At 43.3% G+C, this 23,734-nt stretch overlaps 1 protein-coding gene and 1 long non-coding RNA gene across 3 annotated transcripts in view; both read left to right on the plus strand.

Moving 5' to 3' along the window:
- The first annotated feature begins 841 nt into the window (after positions 1 to 841).
- The window catches only part of ppp2r5eb (protein phosphatase 2, regulatory subunit B', epsilon isoform b), a 38,854-nt gene continuing 15,961 nt past the window's right edge, over positions 842 to 23,734 (plus strand). The window contains exons 1-2 of one of the 2 annotated variants that reach the window (XM_014190090.2): positions 842 to 1,270; positions 7,359 to 7,522. In XM_014190090.2, coding sequence (XP_014045565.1) covers positions 7,366 to 7,522 — 157 coding nt within the window. In that variant the 5' untranslated portion in view covers positions 842 to 1,270; positions 7,359 to 7,365. Of the gene's footprint in view, positions 1,271 to 7,358; positions 7,523 to 13,710; positions 13,915 to 23,734 lie in introns of those variants that run through there. The other variant, XM_014190102.2, reaches the window with a different exon arrangement.
- Positions 7,532 to 10,683, plus strand: LOC123742425 (uncharacterized). The gene is made up of 2 exons (XR_006769564.1): positions 7,532 to 9,785; positions 9,887 to 10,683. It is a non-coding gene; the product is annotated as an uncharacterized lncRNA (long non-coding RNA).

Here is a 23,734-nt window from a genome sequence, read left to right on the forward strand (position 1 = left end):
GATGCACTGCAGTACTTAATGCAGCTGGTGGCCACACCAGATACTGACTGTTACTTTCGATTTTGAACCCCCCTTTGTTCAGGGACACATTATTCAATTTCTGTTAGTCACATGTCTGTGGAACTTGTTCAGTTTATGTCTCAGTTGTTGAATCTTATTATGTTCATACAAATATTTACACATGTTAAGTTTGCTGAAAATTAACACAGTTAACAGTTAGGGGATGTTTCTTTTTTTGCTGAATTTACATAGATATGGAATCACTGGTCACTTTAATAATGGAACACTAGTCACTTTAATTAATAACGTTTACATACTGCTTTACTCATTTCATATACTGCTTTCTATTCTACTGTGTTTTAGTCAATGCCACTCCGACATTGCTCGTCCTAATATTTACATATTTCTTAATTCCATTTGTGTGTATTGTTGTGAATTGCTAGATACTACTGCACTGTTGGATCTAGGAACGCAAGCATTTCGCTACATTCACAATAACATCTGCTAAATATGTGTATGTGACCAATACAATTAATTGTATTTGATTTGAGAGAAGTAGCTAGTGTTTGCCTGTTCAAAACCATCCTTCAGTGCGGATGAACATAAATCAGGGTTGGTTGGGCCTTGGACAGGTTTAGCTTCATTCCATATGGGGAGGATTCGAGATTCCCATCTCGTTTTCTACCCAATCTCTTTCCTGGTCCCATGCTCTTCAACCTACCTGTTTTTATTCATCTCTATGAGCGTCTCAACTCGCACAATGATGGACGTTGTCGAACATCCAACCCCATCCATTACGTCTTTCAAACCGACCAATCACCATCGTCTTTAGGTCGAAACCGAGCATCACGGTTAGTTGTATCTCTGTTTTGTGTGCCATGGACTCAGCCCAGTAATATTGACAATAGGGTGAAAAGAGATTACCCCAAATAAAACACTGTCAAAAGAAAATTAACCTAAAGTACAGAGGTGTGATGTAAACAAGTGATTTCCTTCATAACTAGGGAATGTGATTGACTCAGCTTAATATTTTTATACATCCGTATTTTGTTATTAATGGGACTCGGAGGATTATTTCGTTAGAAGGTAAAAGGTGCTCGTGGGTTTGGCTGTCTAATAAAGGCCAAGATAGCCTTTTCTGGTGTTTTTTCCGCTACTTGCGAGAGGCTACTTGTACGGGATTGGAAGCATTTTAGTTTAATATCGTCTAATACAGGATAACTACTTGCCACCGTCTTCGTTTCGAACCACAGAGCCTCAGAGGATCAAGGTAATGTACGATACGGCTCATTCTCGTTCGTCTGCAGCTATCTTGTTTCGGGTACGTGTGGTTCTAGTTAGCATTAGAAGCTAGCTAGTATCCATATCGAGAGATGTGTGGGATTAATGTTGAGCTCGTTTTCACAACTTGATGTCAGTAGAATACATATTAGAATACATATTTTTGCTAAATTAAATAGTTTTAAATGCTAGATGGCTATACAACGTTATGTAACACACACAGTACTCATTCCTGCAACGTTCATGTAACTCGCTAACATTAGTTAGCTACCTAGCTATGACTGGCTGACGAATTTAGCTAGCTAGATAGGTAACGTTAGCTAGCGAACGACCCAACATCATCACAGCTGGCTAACCGTTAGCTCACTTTCTGTCGTTACTAGCCATTAAATAACGATAATCTTATATTTTACTCATATTACTACCAATATTACCGGTATTAAATTATATTGTGTTAAGACCAAAACAGTATATTGTAAGTACAGCTAGCTAACGACAAACACTGAAGAGGACGCTTGTTTTAGGTGGAAATGTCGGATGGCTAGGTTGCTAACGTTAGCACCAATTACTGTGATCTTGACTTCGCTAGCTATACGTGTTTGTTCAAGATAAATAGAGTTGATGCTGCGCCTATGCTATCCACTAGTTATTATTATAGCAATACAACCGTCAACACTTGCATTGCGTTACGTTACATTGCATTGGTGTTGACGGAATGTCTCAACAAAGGTCGTTAGCTAGGTATCTTTGAGATGCATATGGATTAGCATATGTTTTCACGCTCTCACTAGAGATGGAGAGAATTTACATTCGGTTTCCAGCTGACAGGCGAATGCAGTCATTATGTTGTGGTCAGGGTGTGCTTCATCTAATTTGTTATCAAACCATGTTCCACCAAAGAAAGCATGGGGCAATTGGCAGGTCCATGTGAACAAATAATTGTTCCTAGCTAGATTGGTTTTTAATAGGTATTTGTTTTATAGCTAGTTAGTTTAATTTTACCCATGCGTATTTTAATATTTATCGGTGCATTTGAATCAACAATCGTGGTTAACCCGGTTTTAATAGAAGTTTGTGGGCTAACTAACCAAGGGTTTCCTAGATGTGCATAATGTTAAAATTAATCCATTTGTTCTTGTGGAGGCTTGCCCAGAAGGTCAGGTTCAGAGGAAATGTAATCATCATACATACATACATACATTGGCCCTGTTTGGTTGAGGAATACTGTGACATTTCTGAGCCTTGCCGTTTGGAATGAAGATTTTGACAACCAGTGTGTACTATTAGAGTCCTTGACCAGATGTTCTCCAGTGGCATATTTGGTGTGGTCTTTATTTTGTTTATGAAAGCATACAGAAAAGGGTGGCTTCATTGAGATTTCATTTGAAGGTTTTTTTTTGTTGGTGTTATTTCTGCAAACCATGTTTTTCTTAGAAAATGCATAAACCCAGTGAATCATGTTGAACATTTTATTCACACTGTAGGTGTACATGATTGTGATTTAAGCATCCTGCCAATCTTGCTGGAGTGGATGCACAGGTGTGTGCCAGTGTTTGTCTCTCGTTTGTGTTTGAGTGAGCGTGCGTGTGTACACACAATTTTCATGTGTCCCACCGGGTCATTCTGAAGGGTTTTGAATGTCACATTGAGGAAGGTAAACATCATATCCCAGACAAGATAACTTAGCATCCAAAGTCCCCTGTATTTATGATGGGAGTAAGTGCCTATGCCATGTGCCTGACTGTAATATAGCCCAAGTCTTAGTCACTGTTCCCCTTATCAGCCTTCTCTGGGTGCCTGTCAGTTTGGGCTTGGTGCATTATGGGATTGCCTTGTTTTATGATGTGCCTGAGCTCTGTGCAATCATTATAGACTATCAGGAACTGACTGGGTCATAATTATATATCACCCGTCAGTTCTCATGATTCAGTATACTTTCTTCACTAGGAAAAGTCCGGACCTCTGGTAAACGCCTATCCTCAGTTTTAATCACGATAGCACTTCCTTTCCCAGAAACGTTCTCGATTTTAGTTTTATTTAGCCATAGTAAGCAGGTCCTATTTTCAGGTCCTTTGCGCACCGGTTTACATGTACACTGAACAAAAATGTAAACGCAACATGCAACAATTTCTAAGATTTTACTGAGTTACAGTTCATATAAGGAAATCAGTCAATTGAAATATTCATTAGGCCTTAATCTATGGATTGCACATGACTGGGCATAGGCCCACTGGGGAGCCAGGCCCAGCCAATCAGAATGAGTTTTTCCCCACAAAAGGGCTATATTACAGACAGAAATACGCCTCAGTTTCATCAGCTGTCCCAGTGGCTGGTCTCAGACGATCCCGCAGGTGAAGAAGCCGGATGTGGAGTTCCTAGGCTGGTATGGTTACAAAAGGTCTGCGGGTGTGAGGCCGGTTCGACATACTGCCAAATTCTCTAAAATTACATTGGAGGTGGCTTATGGTAGAGAAATTAACATTACATTCTCTGGCAACAGCTCTGGTGAACATTCCTGCAGTCAGCATGCCAATTGCACGCTCCCTCAAAGCGTGAGACTTTGTGGCATTGTGTTGTGACAAAACTGCACACTTTAGAGTGGCCTTTTATTGTGATCATGCTGTTTAATCAGGTTCTTGATATGCCAAGCTTGTCAGGTGGATTGATTTTCTTAGAAAATGAGAAATCAAATTTGTGCACCACATTTAAGAGAAATAAGCTTTTCTTTTTGTGCTTCTGGAAAATGTATTTTATTTCAGCTCATAAATCATGAGACCATGTTGTGTTTATATTTCTGTTCAGTATATATCCACCTATCACACTGACACTTTTGCACACACACTTACTTGAACACACACTCACATATATGCACTACCCACCACTTATGTTGCTGCCATACTGTTTATTTTTTATCCTGCAACCAGTCACTTTATCCCAATCCCTGCCTACATGTACATATTTCCCTCAACTACTCCAGTATCAGATTCCCTGTACATTTTAAATGTGGTACTGCCACTGACCCTATATATTGCTTACATTAAAAAAAAAATGTATTCTGCTTATGTGTTATTGCTTGTGTTTTTGTTATACTATTTTGTTTTTGAATACTGCACTGTTGGGAAGGGCTTGCACTGTGCATGTGACAAATAAAACCTGAAGCTATGCTGGGGAGGAGGTTAATAGGGAGTTTGCAGTATGGCACATCTGCTTGATCCCCTCATCAATTCTGTCCATCCTTTCGCTCCTGTGTTAAGTGTTTCCCTCCCTCTGTTTCTTTTCTGTGTTTGTGATTTGTTCTTCTCCAGCTCCCTGGCTGGTAATAAGAGGAGCTTTCTTGGGCCTGCTGATATTTGTTAACTTCCTGTAGAGTTGCTCTCTTCCCCATGCTCCCTCTCTCTCTGTTGCTCTCTCTCCCTCTGTTGCTCTCTGTGTGTTCTCCCTCTGTCTTTAATCCCCCCCAGCCTGTGTGGATGTCATCTGGTCACTTATGTAAGAAGCATGGGAGGGGAATGGCTTTGTGCTGTGAAGCAGCAGCAGCACCCATGCCTCAACCATTAGGGCTTGTTGTTTGGTCAGTGAGTGAGCACTAAGGACTGATGCTGATATGTGTGGACTCTAGTGCCACTGCACAGGTGATTGTAATGTGGAATAGCATGCACCGCTGTGTGCTTGGGTTTACATCGGCTGTAGCCTAAGTCTCCACTGCATGGTGGCAGGTGGTGTTTGCATGGCTTTTTGTAGGCTTTTGTAGCATGTTCTCTAGCTCCAGGGACTCACTTTGTATAATATTTGAATAGGCCTGTCCAGTTTTCAATGTCAAACTATCACAATATTTTTCTGCGGAAAAGGACTTGTTTGTGCTTTCTAGATTTTGTTTTGCTATGGTAACAGACCTGCGTGGCTATGCAAGTAAGCAGTAGGAACGAGAGTTACGACCATCTGATTTAACTATTTCACCCATGGGTCAGTAAACAGGCTGATAAAGCCATAGCTAACAATGCCACCCATATTCTCAGGGCAGACTACATGACATGATTGTGTGTCTAGTTTCAGGGCTGAATGTCTTTAGTATGCTTGCTATTCGCTGTCTCTCCCTGCCTGTCCCTTGACCAGTTATAATGTATTAGACGTTGGATGAATTTGACCTGATGGATGGATTCTTGTTAACCCTGCTGCACCCCGTCTCTGTCAATGCTGTCCCTCGCTCCGCTATGCTGTGGGTTACTTCTTATTACACACACAGAGTCTGAGACCCGTAGTAATCCAATTAGGAATTGCCTAAATTGGTGGATTAAAGGCGGTGCATATGCGCCATTTTGGTTTAGGCTGTATCACAATCGCCCGTGATTGGGAGTCTCATAGGGCGGCGCACAATTTGGGCCAGCGTAGTCAGTCATTGTAAATAAGAATTTGTTCTTAACTGACTCGCCTAGTTAAATAGGTTAAATAATAAAACAAATTGATGTAGTGCAGTAAAGTTGGTATTCTCTTATTAGTGTTTGTGAGCAGGCGGTTGGTTGTTGTGAGCAGCAGGCTGTTGGTTGTGTACAGTGTCTTTCTGGCTTCCCCTCCTGGTGCTCCTAATCAATGACTGAGGCATAATCAGTAGCACACACATCACTGGACATTTCCTTAGCTTCCTCTCAGCACAAGAGTGTCTGCACTCAAATGACAGCTTTCAGCCTCACTAGCAGCATTGTTGTGGGTGGTGCTGTTGTGTGTGCATGTAGGTATGGCGTGGACATACTTTTGTGTGTGTGTATATATATGTATATATATATATATATACTTTTAAATGAGAGGATTTGGCTATTTCAGCCACACCTGTTGCTGACAGGTGTATAAAATCAAGGACACCGCCATGCAATCTCCATAGACAAACATTAGCAGTAGAATGGCCTTACTGAAGAGCTCAGTGACTTTCAACGTGGCACCGTCATAGGATGCCACCTTTCCAACAAGTCAGTTCGTCAAATTTCTGCCCTGCTAGAGATGCCCCAGTCAACTGGAAGTGCTGTTATTGTGAAGTGGAAATGTCTAGGAGCAACAATGGCTCAGCTGTGAAGTGGTAGGCCACACAAGCTCACAGAACAGGACCGCTGAAGCGCGTAGGGTGTATAATTTTGCTGGACCCCAGGAAGAGTCAGCAGCTAATGGGGATCCATAATAAATACAAAAACAAACACTCAGTACCGAGTTCCAAACTGCCTCTGGAAGCAACCTCAGCACAATAACTGTTTGTTGGGAGCTTCATAAAATTGGTTTCCATGGCCAAGCAGCTGCACACAAGCCTAAGATCACCATGCGCAATACCAAGCGTCAGCTGGAGTCGTGTAAAGTTTGCCACCATTGGACTCTGGAGCAGTGGAAACGCATTATCTGGACTGATGAACCACGCTTCACCATCTGGCAGTCTTACAGATTAAACTGGGTTTGGTGGATGCCAGGGGAACGCTACCTGCTCCAATGCAAAGTGCCAACTGTAAAGTTAGGTGGAGGAGGAATAATGGTCTGGGCTGTTTTTCATGGTTCAGGCTAGGCCCCTTAGTTCCAGTGAAGGGAGTTTTTTACGCTATAGCATACAATGACATTCTAGACAATTCTGTGCTTTCCTGTTTGAGCATGACAATGCCCCCATGCACTAAGCGAGGTCCATACAGAAATGGTTTGTTGAAATCTGTGTGGAAGAACTTGACTGGCCTGCACAGAGCCCTGACCTCAACCCCAAACACCTTTGGGGTGAATTGGAATGCCGACTGCGAGCCAGGCCTAATCGCCCATCATCAGTGCCCAACCTCACTAATGCTCTTGTGGCTGAATGGAAGCAAGTCCCCTCAGCAATGTTCCAACATCTAGTGGAAAGGCTTCCCAGAAGAGTGGATACTGTTACAGCAGTAAAGGGGGGGACCAACTCCATATTAATGCCCATGATTTTGGAATGAGATGTTCGATGAGCAGGTGTCCACATACTTTTGGTCATGTAGTGTACTTGCACATGCACACTGTCTTGTGTTTTTTTATGTGTTGCTACATGTTAAGCAGAGACTTACAACTTGTTATTATCTCCCCTCCTACAGCAGGGCTATGTCCTCGGCAGCCACCACACCTCCATCTGTGGACAAAGTGGACGGATTTTCACGGAAGTCTGTCAGGAAGGCCAAGCAAAAGCGGTCGCAGAGTTCGTCCCAGTTCCGGTCTCAGGGCAAACCCATCGAGCTCACGCCCCTGCCTCTGCTCAAGGGTAAGTGTTTAATTACGAATACCTGAAATCTTCCCACATAGTCTCTATCCATAACCCTCCATCTAACCTTCATGCTAACTTGTGAGTGGTGTGATGTGGGAGTGTGTTTAGTAGTGAATGCTGGTACCAGCATGGTTGGAAGAGAGCAGAGGGATGTCATCGATTCTTGTTCATGCCTTCTCTCTGCAACTCTTCATGAGCCAATGCCCAGTGAATGAATGAATGAATGAATGAGAGTGTGTGAGCATATGTTCATCACAGTCCCTGTATCAGGGATGCAAACTCGTCACTTTTTGACGATATTTACAGTTTCGAGCTCCAAATAGGTAATCCACGTGAATTGTGTAGAACCATAAAAATAACTTTTGTGGTGGTGGGGGCTCACAAAGTGCGCCGACGCAGTGTATCACCCATTGAACTATAAAAGAGAGGCGCGAACAGATCTTCTCCCTGTGTGATCACCACCAGAGATACTGGATATAGTGACGGGATGCTTGTGTCTCTGCCCTTAACAATGGGATTCGTTGTCCACAGAGCGGAACGGCGGGCTGTCAAGCTCCCGCCTGTTCCGCTCTTTGTAGGGAGGGCTAATTCACGGGCTGCTGCGTAGTCACAATGGGAACTCTTTCTAGAGCACTCGGTTAAATTGTGCATAACAGTAGGTGACGTGACAAACAATGAATGCTATACGAGAATTCTCCAAAAAAAACACAGGCTAATCAAATCCATTTAAACAAAATATCAATAATGTGATCATCAAAGTACATAGTAAATCATTTCAAAACACGAGCATGTTTTAAGTCTAAATGGAAAATGTAGTGAGAAATATGTGATTATTGTAAAAGTTTGCGACTTTGCGTCATTTACTATCATCCTGAATTAAAATATGGAATCATTTTTGCCATATTAAATCATTTTATATATGCTATTTTCCTTGATGTGGACAATTACATTACACAAGCTCACGTTTTGAACACATCAAATTGGGGGAATTACTCATCCTTTTTACATCAGATTGGTGGTGATTAGTATGAAAGTTTATAGTCATCGATTTGTTGGAAATGTTTCCTACCGCTTATTTTGTGTGATTTTACATTTATATAGTGGAATCATACATGCCATCTCACATTGTGGTACATGGTGTATTAACATTTTTGAGGCATTTGCATGGCTAGGAAAGTGCAAAGACATTTAATTAAAACAACTCAATCTATTTGTGTGCACGTATGTGTGTGGGAGCGGGGACACTGTATGCTACTGACCTTGTATTGACCTTAATCCCCAAATAACTGCCAGGTGTGTGTTTGAAGAGGGTGGTGGGGTGTCTGTGTTTACTTTTGTATCTATGCCACTAGCTTTCATAACCTGCTTTAATGTATGTATTTTATCCAATGAGGTGCTCAGTGTGCCCCACTAAACTAATGCACTGCCAGGGATAGCTGTCACTTTGGTTTGTGGGAAGAAGGAGATGGCACACGGCAGCAGTGCTAGTATGGAGGTAGATAGTTTGGGGGGTATGGGAAGTCAGGATTTTGCTAGTGCGTTTTTGATTTGTCTATTGAAAGGCCATGTAAGGTTAGTGGTGACTAATGGCATAATGCTGGTGAGCCAGGCACAGCCAGGCTCGGGTGATTGTCCCATGGTCCTGAGTTTACAAATCAGCAAAGGTACTGTATCAGATGTTGTTTTGGAGAAACTTGGTTGGTCACAGGTTGACAGGCTACCAGGTCCAACGCTCTGTAAGTGGGCTTACATGGTTTTGTAGGCACATGTTTCATTGCAACGTGGTGAAGAAGATCTGGTTCGAGAGCTGCACTACTGTCTGCTTCCCATGTTGAAGGAGTACGTTATGGTTTCCCAGGTGCGTATTTTCACATTTTAAGTGAATTCTAAATTCCTATTGGATAAAAAAAAATGTATATACTAGGCCTACTCTCTGGGTCTCATCAGTTAGAAGGACATATTAGCAGAGCATTTGCCCTTAACTGCAAACCATCTCTCTGAGTGGTCATAAAATAGTAGAATTTTCCTTTAACATGCCATAATTAATTCACAGGGCAGCCAAACCGTTGTACACAAGCTGCATGACAAGCAGCTTGAAGTGATCACCACTTTCATGGCATGCTTCCTCAAGGCTGAGCATCTCCACACCACACCCAAGAAGCTCATGGAGATGGACTTCATTGACAAGATGCTGCCTTCCAGAGAATTGTATGTTGGACCAGTGTCTGAGAAACCTAAGGCAGAACATCCAGGACACCCTGTTAGTAAATGTATAATAATAATGAGAAATTAAACTTAAAACACTTTTTCGCTGGGTCAGATGTTTTCATTTACAATCTATTTTGTCATAATGTTTTCCAGATGGTGCAGAAGTTTCTTAACGCGGTGAAAACTGCATACATGACAACTGCAGCCTACATGCAGAAGAAAATGCCCCTGGACAGCATGACCCTGCAATTGCTCTCTGCACACGACCCAGTGGTGAGAGGCCATTCAGACTGGCATCCTGTTGAAGCGGCTTGCTAGGATGATGGACCACCCAGTTCCACCCGAATTTCAGCTTCCACTGGAAGTCGTGAAGTTTAATGTGGACTCTACCCTTCCCCCTTACAAGGATGGTGAGGACAACATGATCAAGTGGTGGAGCCTGAACCAGATTTTACTAGTGTCTCCCTCAATCTTCCATGGTCCTATGGTGGAGTCTTCGTTTAATGTGATGGGAGACATCATAGCTCAAAAGAGCATGAACATGGCTACCTTCAATGCAATTCAGACCACCAAATATATCCACAGGTCCAGGAGTCTGACTGCCTTACAGATGTTCCAGAGAGATGATGTCAAGTTGAGCAAGGGACTCTAAGAACATCCGCACTGCAGGAATGAAGGATAAAGCTCAGAGACAGGAGAACCTGATGAAGACGAAGGGGTGGTTACCAGCCAACATCCAGTGCCCAGCAGACCAGGAAGACTGCAGTGGAGGAGGAGAAGCAGGCCAGACTGAGGAAACAGCTAAACAAAGAAAAAGAGCAACATAAGTTTTAGTCGACGCTAAAAGGAAGGAAGCTAAAATGTGGACTGTAGGTGAGTGTAGGCTAGATGTGAGTGATAACCTGTTACTGTTCATTTTGAGCTTCATAATAAAATAATTGTCTTGAAAATGAGTTGTGTGTGAGTTATACTGACAGGTCAGATTGTACTAAGAGGAGACTGAGTTGTGCTTAATGTTGGCTAAGAATTCATTTAGCAGATGGGTAGGCCTAGTCCTTGACCTTCACCTTGCACTGCTTTATTAAACCCACTGGAAAATGTATGTCCTCAAGAAAATAAGCAAATCCTAACTCTGTCTGGGCAGACTGAGATTTATCATGTCATGATAAACCATAAACTAAGACCAAAGAGCCCAACCCACTTTTCTACCCCAGGACACTATTTTCTCTGTCTATTGTAGTTTGAAAAGTTAGGAGTATTGACAGTATTCCACTATGTATTATGCACTTGATACTCTCTGAGAATATGCAAATGATATGTAAAACAATCGCCTTTTTGGACAGTCACCAGTTTGCACCCCTGCTCTATGCTCGCGCAGCGTATACGCCAGTGTGTATGCATGCTGCTGGTTGTACGTGAACTGCATGCCCAGACAGGGAGGCAGCCTGCTGCTGATTCACATGTGGGGTCAGTCCTCTCCTGCCTGCCTGGCTCTATACAGAGAGGTTGAGACTAGAGTGACAGACGGAATGCAGCCTGACAGGAACCAGAGCCTCAGCCAGGGTGTGTCCCTCCCTCCTGAAGGTCTGTCTGCCACGCGAGTGGGTGGCATCACTTCACTGTCCTCTCTTCTCCACTCAGGGCCACTTTAGTTTGTTTGCCTGGCCGTGAGTGAGTGAGTCACACTTTCACCATTACCAGCCAGTGCCGCTGTAGAACATAGCAGAGCTCTGGGCGAGCAGGGTGCAGTAGTCCGCTCCACTCAGGTTAGGTCCTGTTCTTCCTCTCTCAGGACGAGGTGAGTTGCTGTCTCCTGTTGACGTCCTGTAGTTAGTCAGAATGATACTAAGCCCAGTGACGCTCTATGTTCTGCCTGTGTATCTTGCTCTGCATTCAGGCCCAAGTGAGGATAATGTGGTCGGGCAGCACTACTGTGCTCTGTGTGCACTATATACCATCCATGTTCTTATATAAACACCTGCATAATAAAAGGTGTAAATCGGATCTGACATACTGTGATTTTCTCATCATGTGGGACACCATCATTTTAAGTGGTTAAACCTAAATATTGTTATCTTTGTAAGTGCCTTTTTATGTGATTCCATTTTAGTGACAGCTTTTTACCAGTAATCTCCTCTTTAATTAAGGGGACAAGCTCTAGAGCTCTGCTCCCCTCCCCGAGCCCGACGGACCCCGACATTATACATCAGGCTAGGGCCAGGCACGGCCTGTTTTTTTATTTTCATCAATAACAACAGTACGGGCAGGTCACGGGTATACTAACATTTTGAAGCCATTTGCGTGTGCTGCGCAGCACAGTCATATCTGTTTAAGATCATAACATGGTGTCAGAAGTGCTTCAACCTCGCGACCAGAGAGATTATTTCACAGAAAAGAATACGTTTTGTCGGAGTTCAGCGTGACGAAAAGTAGCTAACAGCTAACTGCTCTCTCATGTCTCTTCATTGAGCAGAGCAGCCCAAGCGGAGCCGTTGCTATGGATACTCAGAACCGCCATGAGCAGAGCACAGGGAGCGAGTGACAGAGAGGAGCAGCAGCAAATGGATTTACTAACAGAGGAAGTTATTTCTGGTTTCGGGCAGGGCTGGGCCTTAAATTTGGTAGAAGGAATCAGGCCTGAACGTCGTGGGCTTGGGTAGGTGTTCGGACTTAAATTCATGCCCATGCATTGCTCTAACGAGCACATCACCACAGTGAAACGCAGAGTCTTAATACATTGAAATGGTATCTACCATCCTGTGACGTGATCACAGATCTGACATGACTGGATTGATGAAAGCGTTGTGAAACCCTTCTGATTTCACCTCTCAATTCATGTTGGATCTTTGCACACTTGGAATACTTACAAGGAGTAGAGGAAGGATGCATTTTCAAATGATTGTAGTCGGGTCTGGGACCATGTAGACAACAGGAGGAAGTAGCTGTTGTCTGACTGAGGAGGTGTGTAGTTGCCTGGTGTTAGGTGAGCTGCACTTATTCTATCCAACCATGTGGTGGCGACTGGCGATGCCTCAACCCTCCATACGGCGCCACCACACGCCCTCATCTATCATCGACTGACTGACCTTTGACCTCTGAGGAGCACTCTATGTACGCAGTCAGTGAGAGTAAAGAGACTGTGCGGGTGGCCTTTCAGACTTCACCTGCTAGTCACAGCCAGGGAAATATGGTTTTCCTGTAACTAGATCTGAGCCTCCTATGTTGATTCAGTTTGTTTCAATTCTTTTGCTATTTCTTGAAGGTGGAAAGGGGACAGATTTTCACCCCATGTCAACAAAGACAATAGAAATAAGCATTCATAGTTTGCTAGGCTGCAGAGCCCATGGTCCCAACAAGGGAGACTTTTTATTCCTATATGTTGTTTCAGGTAGTTGTTCCAGGCCTGCGTGGATGTCTCCCTCAGTGTGCAAGTCGAGTTGTTGTGGTAGCTCTTTAAGAGCCTCCACAGGAAGTTAGAGGGATGGTGAGAGTGACAGAGAGAACGAGAGAGTAGTGATGAGTCTGGCATGGAGCCCGAAGAAAGACTTAGTGTCCTAATGCTTCATGGCAGAGGGAGGGAGGAAGAGGAGGACGAAGAGGATTTTCCAACGCTTGGCCAGGTCATGGCAAACCCTTTCCCCTCCTTCCTCATCTACTAGGTGGAGTGGAGACTCCCTCTGTTTACCGGAATCTTCAAAGTGGAGTGATGCCTATGTTAAGGATGTGCGCTGGCGAGATGTCTGTTTTTTAGGACCACTTCTCTGTGTAGTACGGAAGACAGATCGCTCTCTCTGACCTCGTGAGCCGAATTTAAAAAAAGAGGGGAGTAGAAATAGAATGAAGACCGGGACATGGTGAAAGGGGAGTTAGGGGAACAGCACTGGCCGTAGAGCTTCTGTCAGCCCCTCTCTCTGTCTGGTGGTTCCTGGTCTCTGTTTGGTCGGTGCGGCCCCCCCAACGCTCCCTCTCCCCCCTACCCCCTCCCCTTAGGGGTAACCTGATCCACCAGTTGTCTCTTTATAGATTTCCAGTCCCACTCGCTCCAAACAAGCAGCATAGGGGGGAGTGTGTGCCCACTACAACAAACTACTATTTTTCACACCATCAATATTTGAATCATTTTTCCTCAGCAGATTCTTTTTTTGGGCTGGTGGACTCTACAGAGGAACGGAAACCTGAGAGTGAGTGTCCGTGATTCTGCTGGGGGTGGAGGAGTGTTATAGTTAACCTACTAAGGGCCTTCTCTAAGGCTTGGCTGGCTGTGTTGGTATGTCTGTCTGTGGGGCTGAGTGGAGAGTATATAAATGGACTGTGAAGATGGAGTGGTAATGGCAGGGGGACATGGGAGAGGGTTTGACTGAGCTTTCGAAGTCAGGTGTAGGATAAGAGTGGAGCGGCCTGTGCAGCAATCATCTCTAAGGAGCGCTGCAGTAACTTCGCCATACAGCAGCCTTCCTTCTGCTGGCTTTCTGTCTGCCAGAGGATGTTGTGGTAGCCAGGCAGGTGTTACAGCAGGCAGTATATTGACTGTGTTGTCATGGTCAGTGCCACTGATTGCAGGGGTTTTCAGAGTTATGCTTGTTAAGGGCGTGGTGTGGTGGCTATGGCTGGTGGAATGCTTGCTATGTGATTCACCTGCGCACGCTGCAGCTGGCCCTCTCACCTGACCCTGTGTGTGAAGAGTGCCTTTGTGTGGACAGCCCCAGATTACCCACACTGCCTTTGAAAGGAGGCACACAGAGAGTCTCTGCTACCAACAGGTGACCGTAGCTGTACAATGCCTGGGAGGATTTCAATGTCCAAGTTAAAATGACTTGTATGAACTCCGTCGGCCTTGTTACTATAGTGGAGAGCAAAGTTGGCATGATTACATCCGCCAATGATTGACAGTACATGGCAGTGTAGTTCATAATGAGGCTTCTTGAAGCTGCCATATGAGAACACATAGAGAGGACAGAAAATAATGTCTCAACTTCTTTCATGGTGTCATTCCATTGTATAGCATACTGGTTGACTAAATTAACAAGTAGTAGGAACTTGTTTTAAAGGAATTAAATATTTTCATTATAGAAAAGTCTGAATGATGAGATGGATACTAAGATGGGCACACACAGGAAGGGCTCAGGTTGGAATTGAATCCATGTGGTCCAGAGTTGGTTGCGTTTCTGCCAGACCATAGTCCGACCAACCATTACCTGGTTTGTTGTCTAATCTACAGCTCAGAGACGATGCAGACAGTGTGTGTGTGGTTCTCCATCTCTGACACAGTGTTGACTTGTTGGTCTGCCTTCCTGTGTATACATACAGTACATATCATACATATCGACCTTCAGTCTCTGACAGTGTTGGCCTGGTCACCTGCTGAGCCCATCTGTTGGAACCGCTCACTCTCTCCTGCAACCGTAACCCAAGCCCGCCAGAGTGTATAGTGTGGCCGGGGTTTTCCCCTTAGACAAGCAAGCAGGCACACTGTGTGTGTGTGTGTGTGTCTGTGTGTGTCTGTGTGTGTGTCGGCTGCTCTGAGGGACGTAATTGTTACTCTATACCTACACTCACTTCTTGGATTTGTGTTTCCATCTAAAAACGGTGACCACTAAGAATAGTCTGCTACGTTCTGAGTAAACTCCACGGATGATGGGTTTTTATTAAGTCCTGAAGCAAAGTACTTGGTTTGAGTCTTAAGACCTGGCAAAGTGTCCATTTGCGTTACTTCCATGTGAATTTCAACTCATAGTGTCCTTTAGCTTTAGCATCACATGACTAACACTGCTGGTCATTCATTTACAAGGATGGCCTCCCAGTCACAGTACTACGGAGTACTCTGTACAGTACTACGGAGTACTTTGTATGGTTACAGTACTACGGAGTACTCTGTACCAGTACTACAGTGTGCTCTGTATGGTTACAGTACTACGGAGTACTCTGTACAGTACTACGGAGTACTCTGTACGGTACTACAGAGTGCTCTGTACGGTACTACCTTGTGCTCTGTACGGTTACAGTACTACCGTGTGCTCTGTACGGTACTACCTTGTGCTCTGTACGGTTACAGTACTACCGTGTGCTCTGTACGGTACTACCGTGTGCTCTGTACGGTACTTTTGCTACTGCCGTTGATATTGGATTTTCTCTGCCTGCAGGTGTCGTTGTTTAACCCATCTTTTTCAGTCAGATAAAAAAGGTGACTGTTGGGCAGGACAAGGGGACTGTAACACATTGGGCTGAGATGGGTGTGTCAATCATGACTTATGTCATATTACCATGCAGTAGAGCAGCATTGCACAGCAAGTCCAAGTCTCTGAGCCCACATAGGGCTCAGAGACACCAGTAGCGTTTGCTGGCCGAGAGTACTTAGCACATCTGAATTAGAGGTCGACCGATTATGATTTTTCAACGCCGATACCGATTATTGGAGGACCAAAAAAAGCCAATACCGATTAATCGGACGATTTTATTTATTTGTAATAATAATGACAATTACAACAATACTGAATGAACACTTATTTTAACTTAATATAATACATCAATAAAATCTATTTAGCCTCAAATAAATAATGAAACATGTTCAATTTGGTTTAAATAATGCAAAAACAAAGTGTTGGAGAAGAAAGTAAAAGTGCAATACATGCCATGTAAAAAAAGCTAACATTTTAAGTTCCTTGCTCAGAACATGAGAACATATGAAAGCTGGTGGTTCCTTTTAACATGAGTCTTCAATATTCCCAGGTAAGAAGTTTTAGGTTGTAGTTATTATAGGACTATTTCTCTCTATACGATTTGTATTTCATACCTTTGACTATTGGATGTTCTTATAGGCACTTTAGTATTGCCAGTGTAACAGTATAGCTTCCGTCCCTCTCCTCGCTCCTACCTGGGCTCAAACCAGGAACACATCGACAACAGCCACCCTCGAAGCAGCGTTACAGAGCAAGGGGAACAACTACTCCAAGTCAGAGCAAGTGACGTTTGAAACGTTATTAGCGCGCACCCCGCTAACTAGCTAGCCATTTCACATCGGTTACACCAGACTAATCTCGGGAGTTGATAGGCTTGAAGTCATAAACAGCACAATGCTTGAAGCATTGCGAAGAGCTGCTGGCAAAACGCACGAAAGTGCTGTTTGAATGAATGCTTACGAGGCTGCTGGTGCCTACCACCGCTCAGTCAGACTGCTCTATCAAATCATAGACTTAATTATAACATAACACACAGAAATACGAGCCTTTGGTCATTAAAATGGTTGAATCCGGAAACTATCATTTCGAAAAACAAAACGTTTATTCTTTCAGTGAAATACGGAACCGTTCCGTATTTTATATAACGGATGGCATCCCTAAGTCTAAATATTGCTGTTACATTGTACAAACTTCAATGTTATGGCATAATTATGTACAATTCTGGCAAATTAATTTCGGCCTTTGTTAAGAATAAATGGACTTCACACAGTTCGCAATGAGCCAGGTGGCCCAAACTGCTGCGTATACCCTGACAGCTTGCACGGAACGCAAGAAAAGTGACACAATTTCCCTAGTTATAAGAAATTCATGTTAGCAGGCAATATTAACTAAATATGCAGGTTTAAAAATATATACTTGTGTATTGATTTTGAAGAAAGGCATTGATGTTTATGGTTAGGTACATTGGTGCAACGACAGTGCTTTTTAGCAAACGCGCTTGTTAAATCATCACCCGTTTGTCGAAGTAGGCTGTGATTCGATGAGAAATTAACAGGCACCGCATCGGTTATATGCAATGCAGGACACGCTAGATAAACTAGTAATATCATCAACCATGTGTAGTTAACTAGTGATTATGTTAAGATTGATTGATTGTCTTTTAGAAGATAAGTTTAATGCTAGCTAGCAACTTACCTTGGCTTCTTGCTGCCCTCGCATACCAGGTAATCAGCCTGCCACGCAGGCTCCTCGTGGAGTGCAATGTAAGGCAGGTGGTTAGAGAGTTGGACTAGTAACCGGAAAGTTGCAAAAACGAATCCCCGAGCAGACAAGGTAAAAATCTGTCGTTCTGCCCCTGAACAAGGCAGTTAACCCACCGTTCCTAGGCCGTCATTGAAAATAAGAATGTGTTCTTAACTGACTTGCCTAGTTAAATAAAAAAAATCGGCAAATCGGTGTAAAAATTACCGATTTTGTTATGAAAACTTGAAATCGGCCATTCCGATTAATCGGTCGACCTCTAATCTGAATGTCATTCGTGAACCGAGTGCGCACCGATTTTACATATAGAATCGTGGGAAAATGTCGGCAGTCAGACGTCTACCTCGGGTGGTCCTTAAAACCCAACGCGCTGAACGATCGGCAGACGACCACTGGATCCACATTGGGTAAAATGTGTGCGAGCTTTTAGAGTACATTATGTCCCTGAGGCTCCAGTCTCTCATCAGTAGATGTCCTATGAGAGGACCCTGGTTATGTGGATATGATGAGAGGCTTGCACCCTGCTCAACAGCTTTAAGTGATTATGAAATTTACTTTGAACATTTCCTGTGGTGAGCCATTAAACTACTCTCTGAGAAGCTCAGCTTTCTCCACATTAATTAAGCAGCAGTGTCTTTATTTAGTCTGCCAGGGGAGCCATGATGATGCTCCCATCCCTGTGCTGAGGCTTGTCAGTGTGCTAGACTGAACTATTCTGTGCAGAGTGCTGACCTAGTCTGGGGCTGGGAAGGGTGCTGTAGTTTGCTGTGCTCAGTTCTGCTGCTATGGGCATGGCATCTGAATTTTAGATGTTAAGGTAAATGTTAGTGTATCAGGCTAGATTACATGGTGCTGAATGCTGATCTTTCCTATGTTGTTTATTTGGGACAATTGGGATTGAGACGTGCTGAATGCTTCTTCAATGGCGTGAGTCTGAGCCCAGCAGCCCAGGGTTGTGCTAGGGTAGTCTGACAGGGATGGGTTGGACTCTCACCTATTTTCTAAACTATACATACTTTATTACACATTGGAATTGTGGACTTTACTGTGTTGGTGTGTTCTAGGACATGCTCCCTGTCATGTGCGGCACTGTTGTGGTCAACTGAGCCGTGTGCTCACTCCTGGTTGGGCGCTGTATTGTTATGGATAGGGCTGTCGTGTTCAGTGCTGTTTTAAACAGAAAAATATTTATTAGGTTTATTATTATTTTTACCCTACCAACCCTTCCCTGATTGGAGTAAACTAACGGACAACAACTGCAAAAGCGAGCTATTAGATAAAAATGTTGCTACAAAAATAATGCTCAATATATGGGGAATTGAACAGTCAGCCTTATGCGAACTCTGCCATGAAGAAACAGACTCACTAGAGCATATTTTCTGGTACTGTCCATCGGTGGCTCGCGTTTGCAGTCAGATCCAGGAATGGTTGTTTTATGTCATATCAGGGTTCAGATGGACCTGCAAACTGAGTAGCAGAATCTGCACAAGGCTGACTGTTTAATTCCCCATATATTGAGCATTGTTTTTTGTGGCAAGTTTATCTAATAGCTTAAATATAAATGAACGGATTGATGTCAATTGTTGTTTTATATATCAGTTCATAGACCTGATGCCAAGGTATTGGTACATCAGAGACCTGTTTCCCAACAGACTTGAATTTTTTGCGGCACTGTGGTCAAACCTTTTGACTTCGATTTATACTCATAAGTATAAGCCATTTATGTTTTTTAATGAGTGGTAATGCGTAGTAGACAGACTCATTCTTTAATTTCTTTTTTAAGTAATTGCCTCTTAGTTGCTTTTGTGAAAATGTTACTCGTTTACAATGTCCTTTCATGAATATTATACCCTTGAAAATGTTTTCAGTAAATTGGAGTTTAGCCATATTATTTCCTGTAATATTTGATCTGGCTTTTATGGAGGATGAAATTTCAATTGTAGCCAACTCCGTATGGCTTCATTTAAAAGGAGGATACTTCAAACAGGGATCCTTTGGGCTCTTTGCCTTTTTGCAGATTGACAATCTTAAACAGGATGGGCCTCTCTTAGTAGCCTGCTGGAAAACTAGTTTGGATTAGGATATGTTGGTATAATGGAGGCTTTAAAAGGGGTTTAATGCCTTAATATTTAATAGTTTTAACCCTCCAAACCCATTTTCGTTATATACAGTGCATCTGCAAAGTATTCAGACCCCTTGACTTTTTCCAAATTGTGTTACATTACAGCCTTATTCCAAAATCTACACACAATATCCCATACTGACAAAGCAAAAACAGGTTTTTAGACATTTTTGGAAAAATAAACAACTGACTAATCACATTTACATAAGTAGTCAGACCTTTTACTCTGTTGAAGCACCTTTGGCAGTGATTACAGCCTTGACTCTTCTTGGGTATGACCCTACAAACTTGGAACACCTGTATTTGGGGAGTTTCTCCCGTTCTTCTCTGCAGATCCTCTCAAGCTCTCTCAGGTTGGTTGGGGAGTTGCTGCACCGCTATTTTCAGGTCTCTCCAGAGGTGTTAGATCAGGTTCAATTCCGGGCTCTGGCTGGGCCACTCAAGGACATTCAGAGACCCGAAACCACTCCTGTGTTGTCTTGACTGTGTGCTTAGAGTTGTTGTCCTGTTGGAAGGTGAACCTTTGCCCCCAGTCTGAGATCCTGAGTGCCCTGGAGCAGGTTTCATCAGGGATATCTCTGTACTGTGCTCAGTTCATCTTCTCTTCGATCCTGACTAGTCTCCCAGTCCCTGCTGCTGAAAAACATCCCCACAGCATGATGCTGCCAGGTTTCCTCCAGACGTGACGCTTGGCATTCAGGCCAAAGAGTTCAATCTTTGTTTCATAATACCAGAGAATCTTCTTTCTCATGGTCTGAGAGTCCTTTTTGGTGCCGTTTGGCACTCACCAAGCAGGTTGTCATATGCCTTTTACTGAGGAGTGGCTTCCATCTGGCCACTCTACCATAAAGGCCTGATTGGTGGAGTGCTGCAGAGATGGTTGTCCTTCTGGAAGGTTCTTCCATCTTCTCAGAGTAACTCTGGAGCTCTGTCAGAGTGACAGGGTTCTTGGTCACCTCCCTGACCAAGGCCCTTCTCCCCCGATTGCTCTGTTTGGCAGGCGGCCAGCTCTATGAAGAGTCTTGGCGGTTTCAAACTTCTTCCATTTAAGAATGATGGAGGCCACTGTGTTCTTGAAGACCTTCAATGCTGCAGACATTTTGGCACCCTTCCCAAGATCTGTGCCTCGACACAATCCTGTCTCCGAGCTCTACGGACAATTCCTTCGACCTCATAGCTTGGTTTTTGCTCTGACATGCACTGTTAATTGTGTGACCTTATATAGACAGGTGTGTGCCTTTCCAAATTATGTCCAATCAATTGAATTTACCACAGGTGGATTTACCAAGGATGGTCAATGGAAACAGGTTGCACCTGAGCTAAATTTCGAGTCTCATAGCAAAAGGTCTGAATACTTAGGTAAATAAGGTATTTCTGTTTTTTATTTGTAATACGTTTGCAAAAATTCTAAAAACCTCTCTTCACTTTGTCGTTATGGGTTATTGTGTGTACATGGATGATGAAAAAAAGATTTGATCCATTTTAGAATAAGGATGTAATGTAACAAAATTTGGATAAAGGGAAGGGTTCTGAATACTTTCCAATTGTGTCTGTAATAGTGCTTGTAGCTTTATCTGGTTTGCCATTCCAAATATTTTTTTCTCGCTTTTCAAAAAGGATTCTCCTGGATTTGGTAGAGCAATGAATAATTATCTAGAAATATCGCAGTTGACATATTTAATCAGGGTCATTTTCTTGTAGATGGACAGGTGTTTCACTCTCCATGGTTCTAAGAGCCTATCTATTTTGCTGAGTTTTATATCAAAGTTAATAGTTGCAAGATCGCTCTTCCAGGAGACTTTCTCACATCAACTGATGAACAACACTTGGAGTAATGGCACCACAAGAGTGGTTGTGTGCTGAGCCCGGCTGGGCGCTGATTCTCCCTGGAGGGATTACTCTCTCCTGTGTGACTATCTGCTCTATTAATAGCTTCCTTTAAGGCCATTCACATGCTACTCCTCTCCTATATACCCAGGGGCTGGATGGAAGACCATCACTGACTGTACTGGTGCACTAATTATATGAACCAACCAGGAACGGGACAGGCACCAGCAGACCCAGACACAGACCCTGACACAGACCCTGACACAGACCCTGACACAGACCACACACACACACACACACACACACACACACACACACACACACACACACACACACACACACGGTGTGGCAGGCCTAACAGGAGAGGTATTGTACTAGACTAACCACGCACTCACCCTGATGGTCCTTGCTATCTGTGATTTAAACTTGGATAGGTATAGGAACAAGAGCATTAGGCTAGGGGGTGATGTTGGTTTCTCTTGGAAATTTCGAAATAGGACAAAATATTGTTCCAGGGAGGGTCGCCGTCAGACCAACAACTCTCCCAGAAAATCAAGATTTTGGGTAGGCGGGGCAGGAATACAGGAAGAAATTTTGCTCATGTTTAGCTAGGGCAACGAGCGTAGATGGCAGTAACGTCACCGGTGGCACGCGTCCCATTTTCGACTCGTACTCTATCCCTGTTTGGATATGTAAAGCTGGGCGATATGGACAAATATCCATTTTGAGATAAATTGCCTGAATTGATGCCCTAATGATGATAAGTTTATAACATTAATGTGCATCGTTTTTTTGTCCTTTTTAAATGGGCTCCTGAGTGGCACAGCGGTCTAAGACACTGCATCTCAGTGCAAGAGGCGTCACTATAGTACCTGGTTCGATTCCAGGCTGTATCACATCCGACTGTGATTGGGAGTCCCATAGGGCGGAGTAAGCCGTCATTGTAAATAAGAATTTGTTCTTAACTCACTTGCCTAGTTAAATAAAGGTTACAAATGCTCAATGCAGCCATTTTTATAGCGACGTCAAATAATGTCTGGGTAACAGTTAAGTACCTTAATGTAATGGATTTCCATTCAAATGGGCAAAACTAGCTTTTTACCTAAATAATTTCTCAAGCAAGAATTTAGCTAGGGCTGTCAAGGGAGTGGGAAGGGAAAACTGAAAACTAGCTGTTATTGGCAGAGCGGTTTGGAACTCTTTGTTATTGGTCTATTAACCATTTTACTGCATGGTTATGTCACTGTTGAAAGCAGACACTCCCACCCATGCAAAACTGCTGATTTTTAGAAGGTCCTGTGTAGATTTGTATTTTCAACTATCAGCTATCAGGAAATAACTTTTTTTTCAAGTCACACTTTTACAGTGTTAGTTTCATCAGCTGTTGTACAAAATAATACAAAACACAGAAAAACTGAATTTGGACTTTACTGAGCATTTAAAGACGTCCTCCAGCTATTTTTCTTTTACTGTTGGAAGCGATATCCCAAGTATAAATACAGTAAACACACTAAAGGATTACAAGGCTACTATTCTTTTACAGGCCTGGTAGACTTGTTCTGTAACCCTGGCCTCTCCTGTGCTCTGTCTTACCCATGCTGCCTGGCTGGCTGACTTTCTGGCTGAGATATTGCCCTGTGTAATGTCATGTTGACAGATGCTTGGCTGAGGAAGACCGGGTAGATAGATAGTGTCTTAGTGATGGTCCATGATAAGGTCACTTTTAATAATACTGTCTGTGTGTTTTATACCACCTGTTTAAACTGCAGGAACAGACTAATGCACTATGTAGGAGACTCAGAAGACTAGACTACCTAGATATAAGTACTAGTACATATAGCCTCGGGTGAAGCTCTTGGGCAAACTGGTCTCTGATGGAAACCTCTTTACATTATTACATTTTTATTGATCGGTTTCCCAATCTCTGGGACAGATGCCCATTCCTCTGGTTTGTATGGTCTTTGTTCTTCTACCTGTGCTACACTGTTTACTGTGGATGCTACTCTTATACATGTTGACGAGAGCCATATTCTGCGGTGATGAGTGACCTGTAGGGTCAAATGGTGTGGGCACAGAGATAATCAAATGTTATTTGTCACATGCTTCGTTAACAAC

This window comes from Salmo salar, chromosome ssa01 (assembly GCF_905237065.1).
Source record: "Salmo salar chromosome ssa01, Ssal_v3.1, whole genome shotgun sequence".
Lineage (NCBI taxonomy): Eukaryota > Metazoa > Chordata > Actinopteri > Salmoniformes > Salmonidae > Salmo > Salmo salar.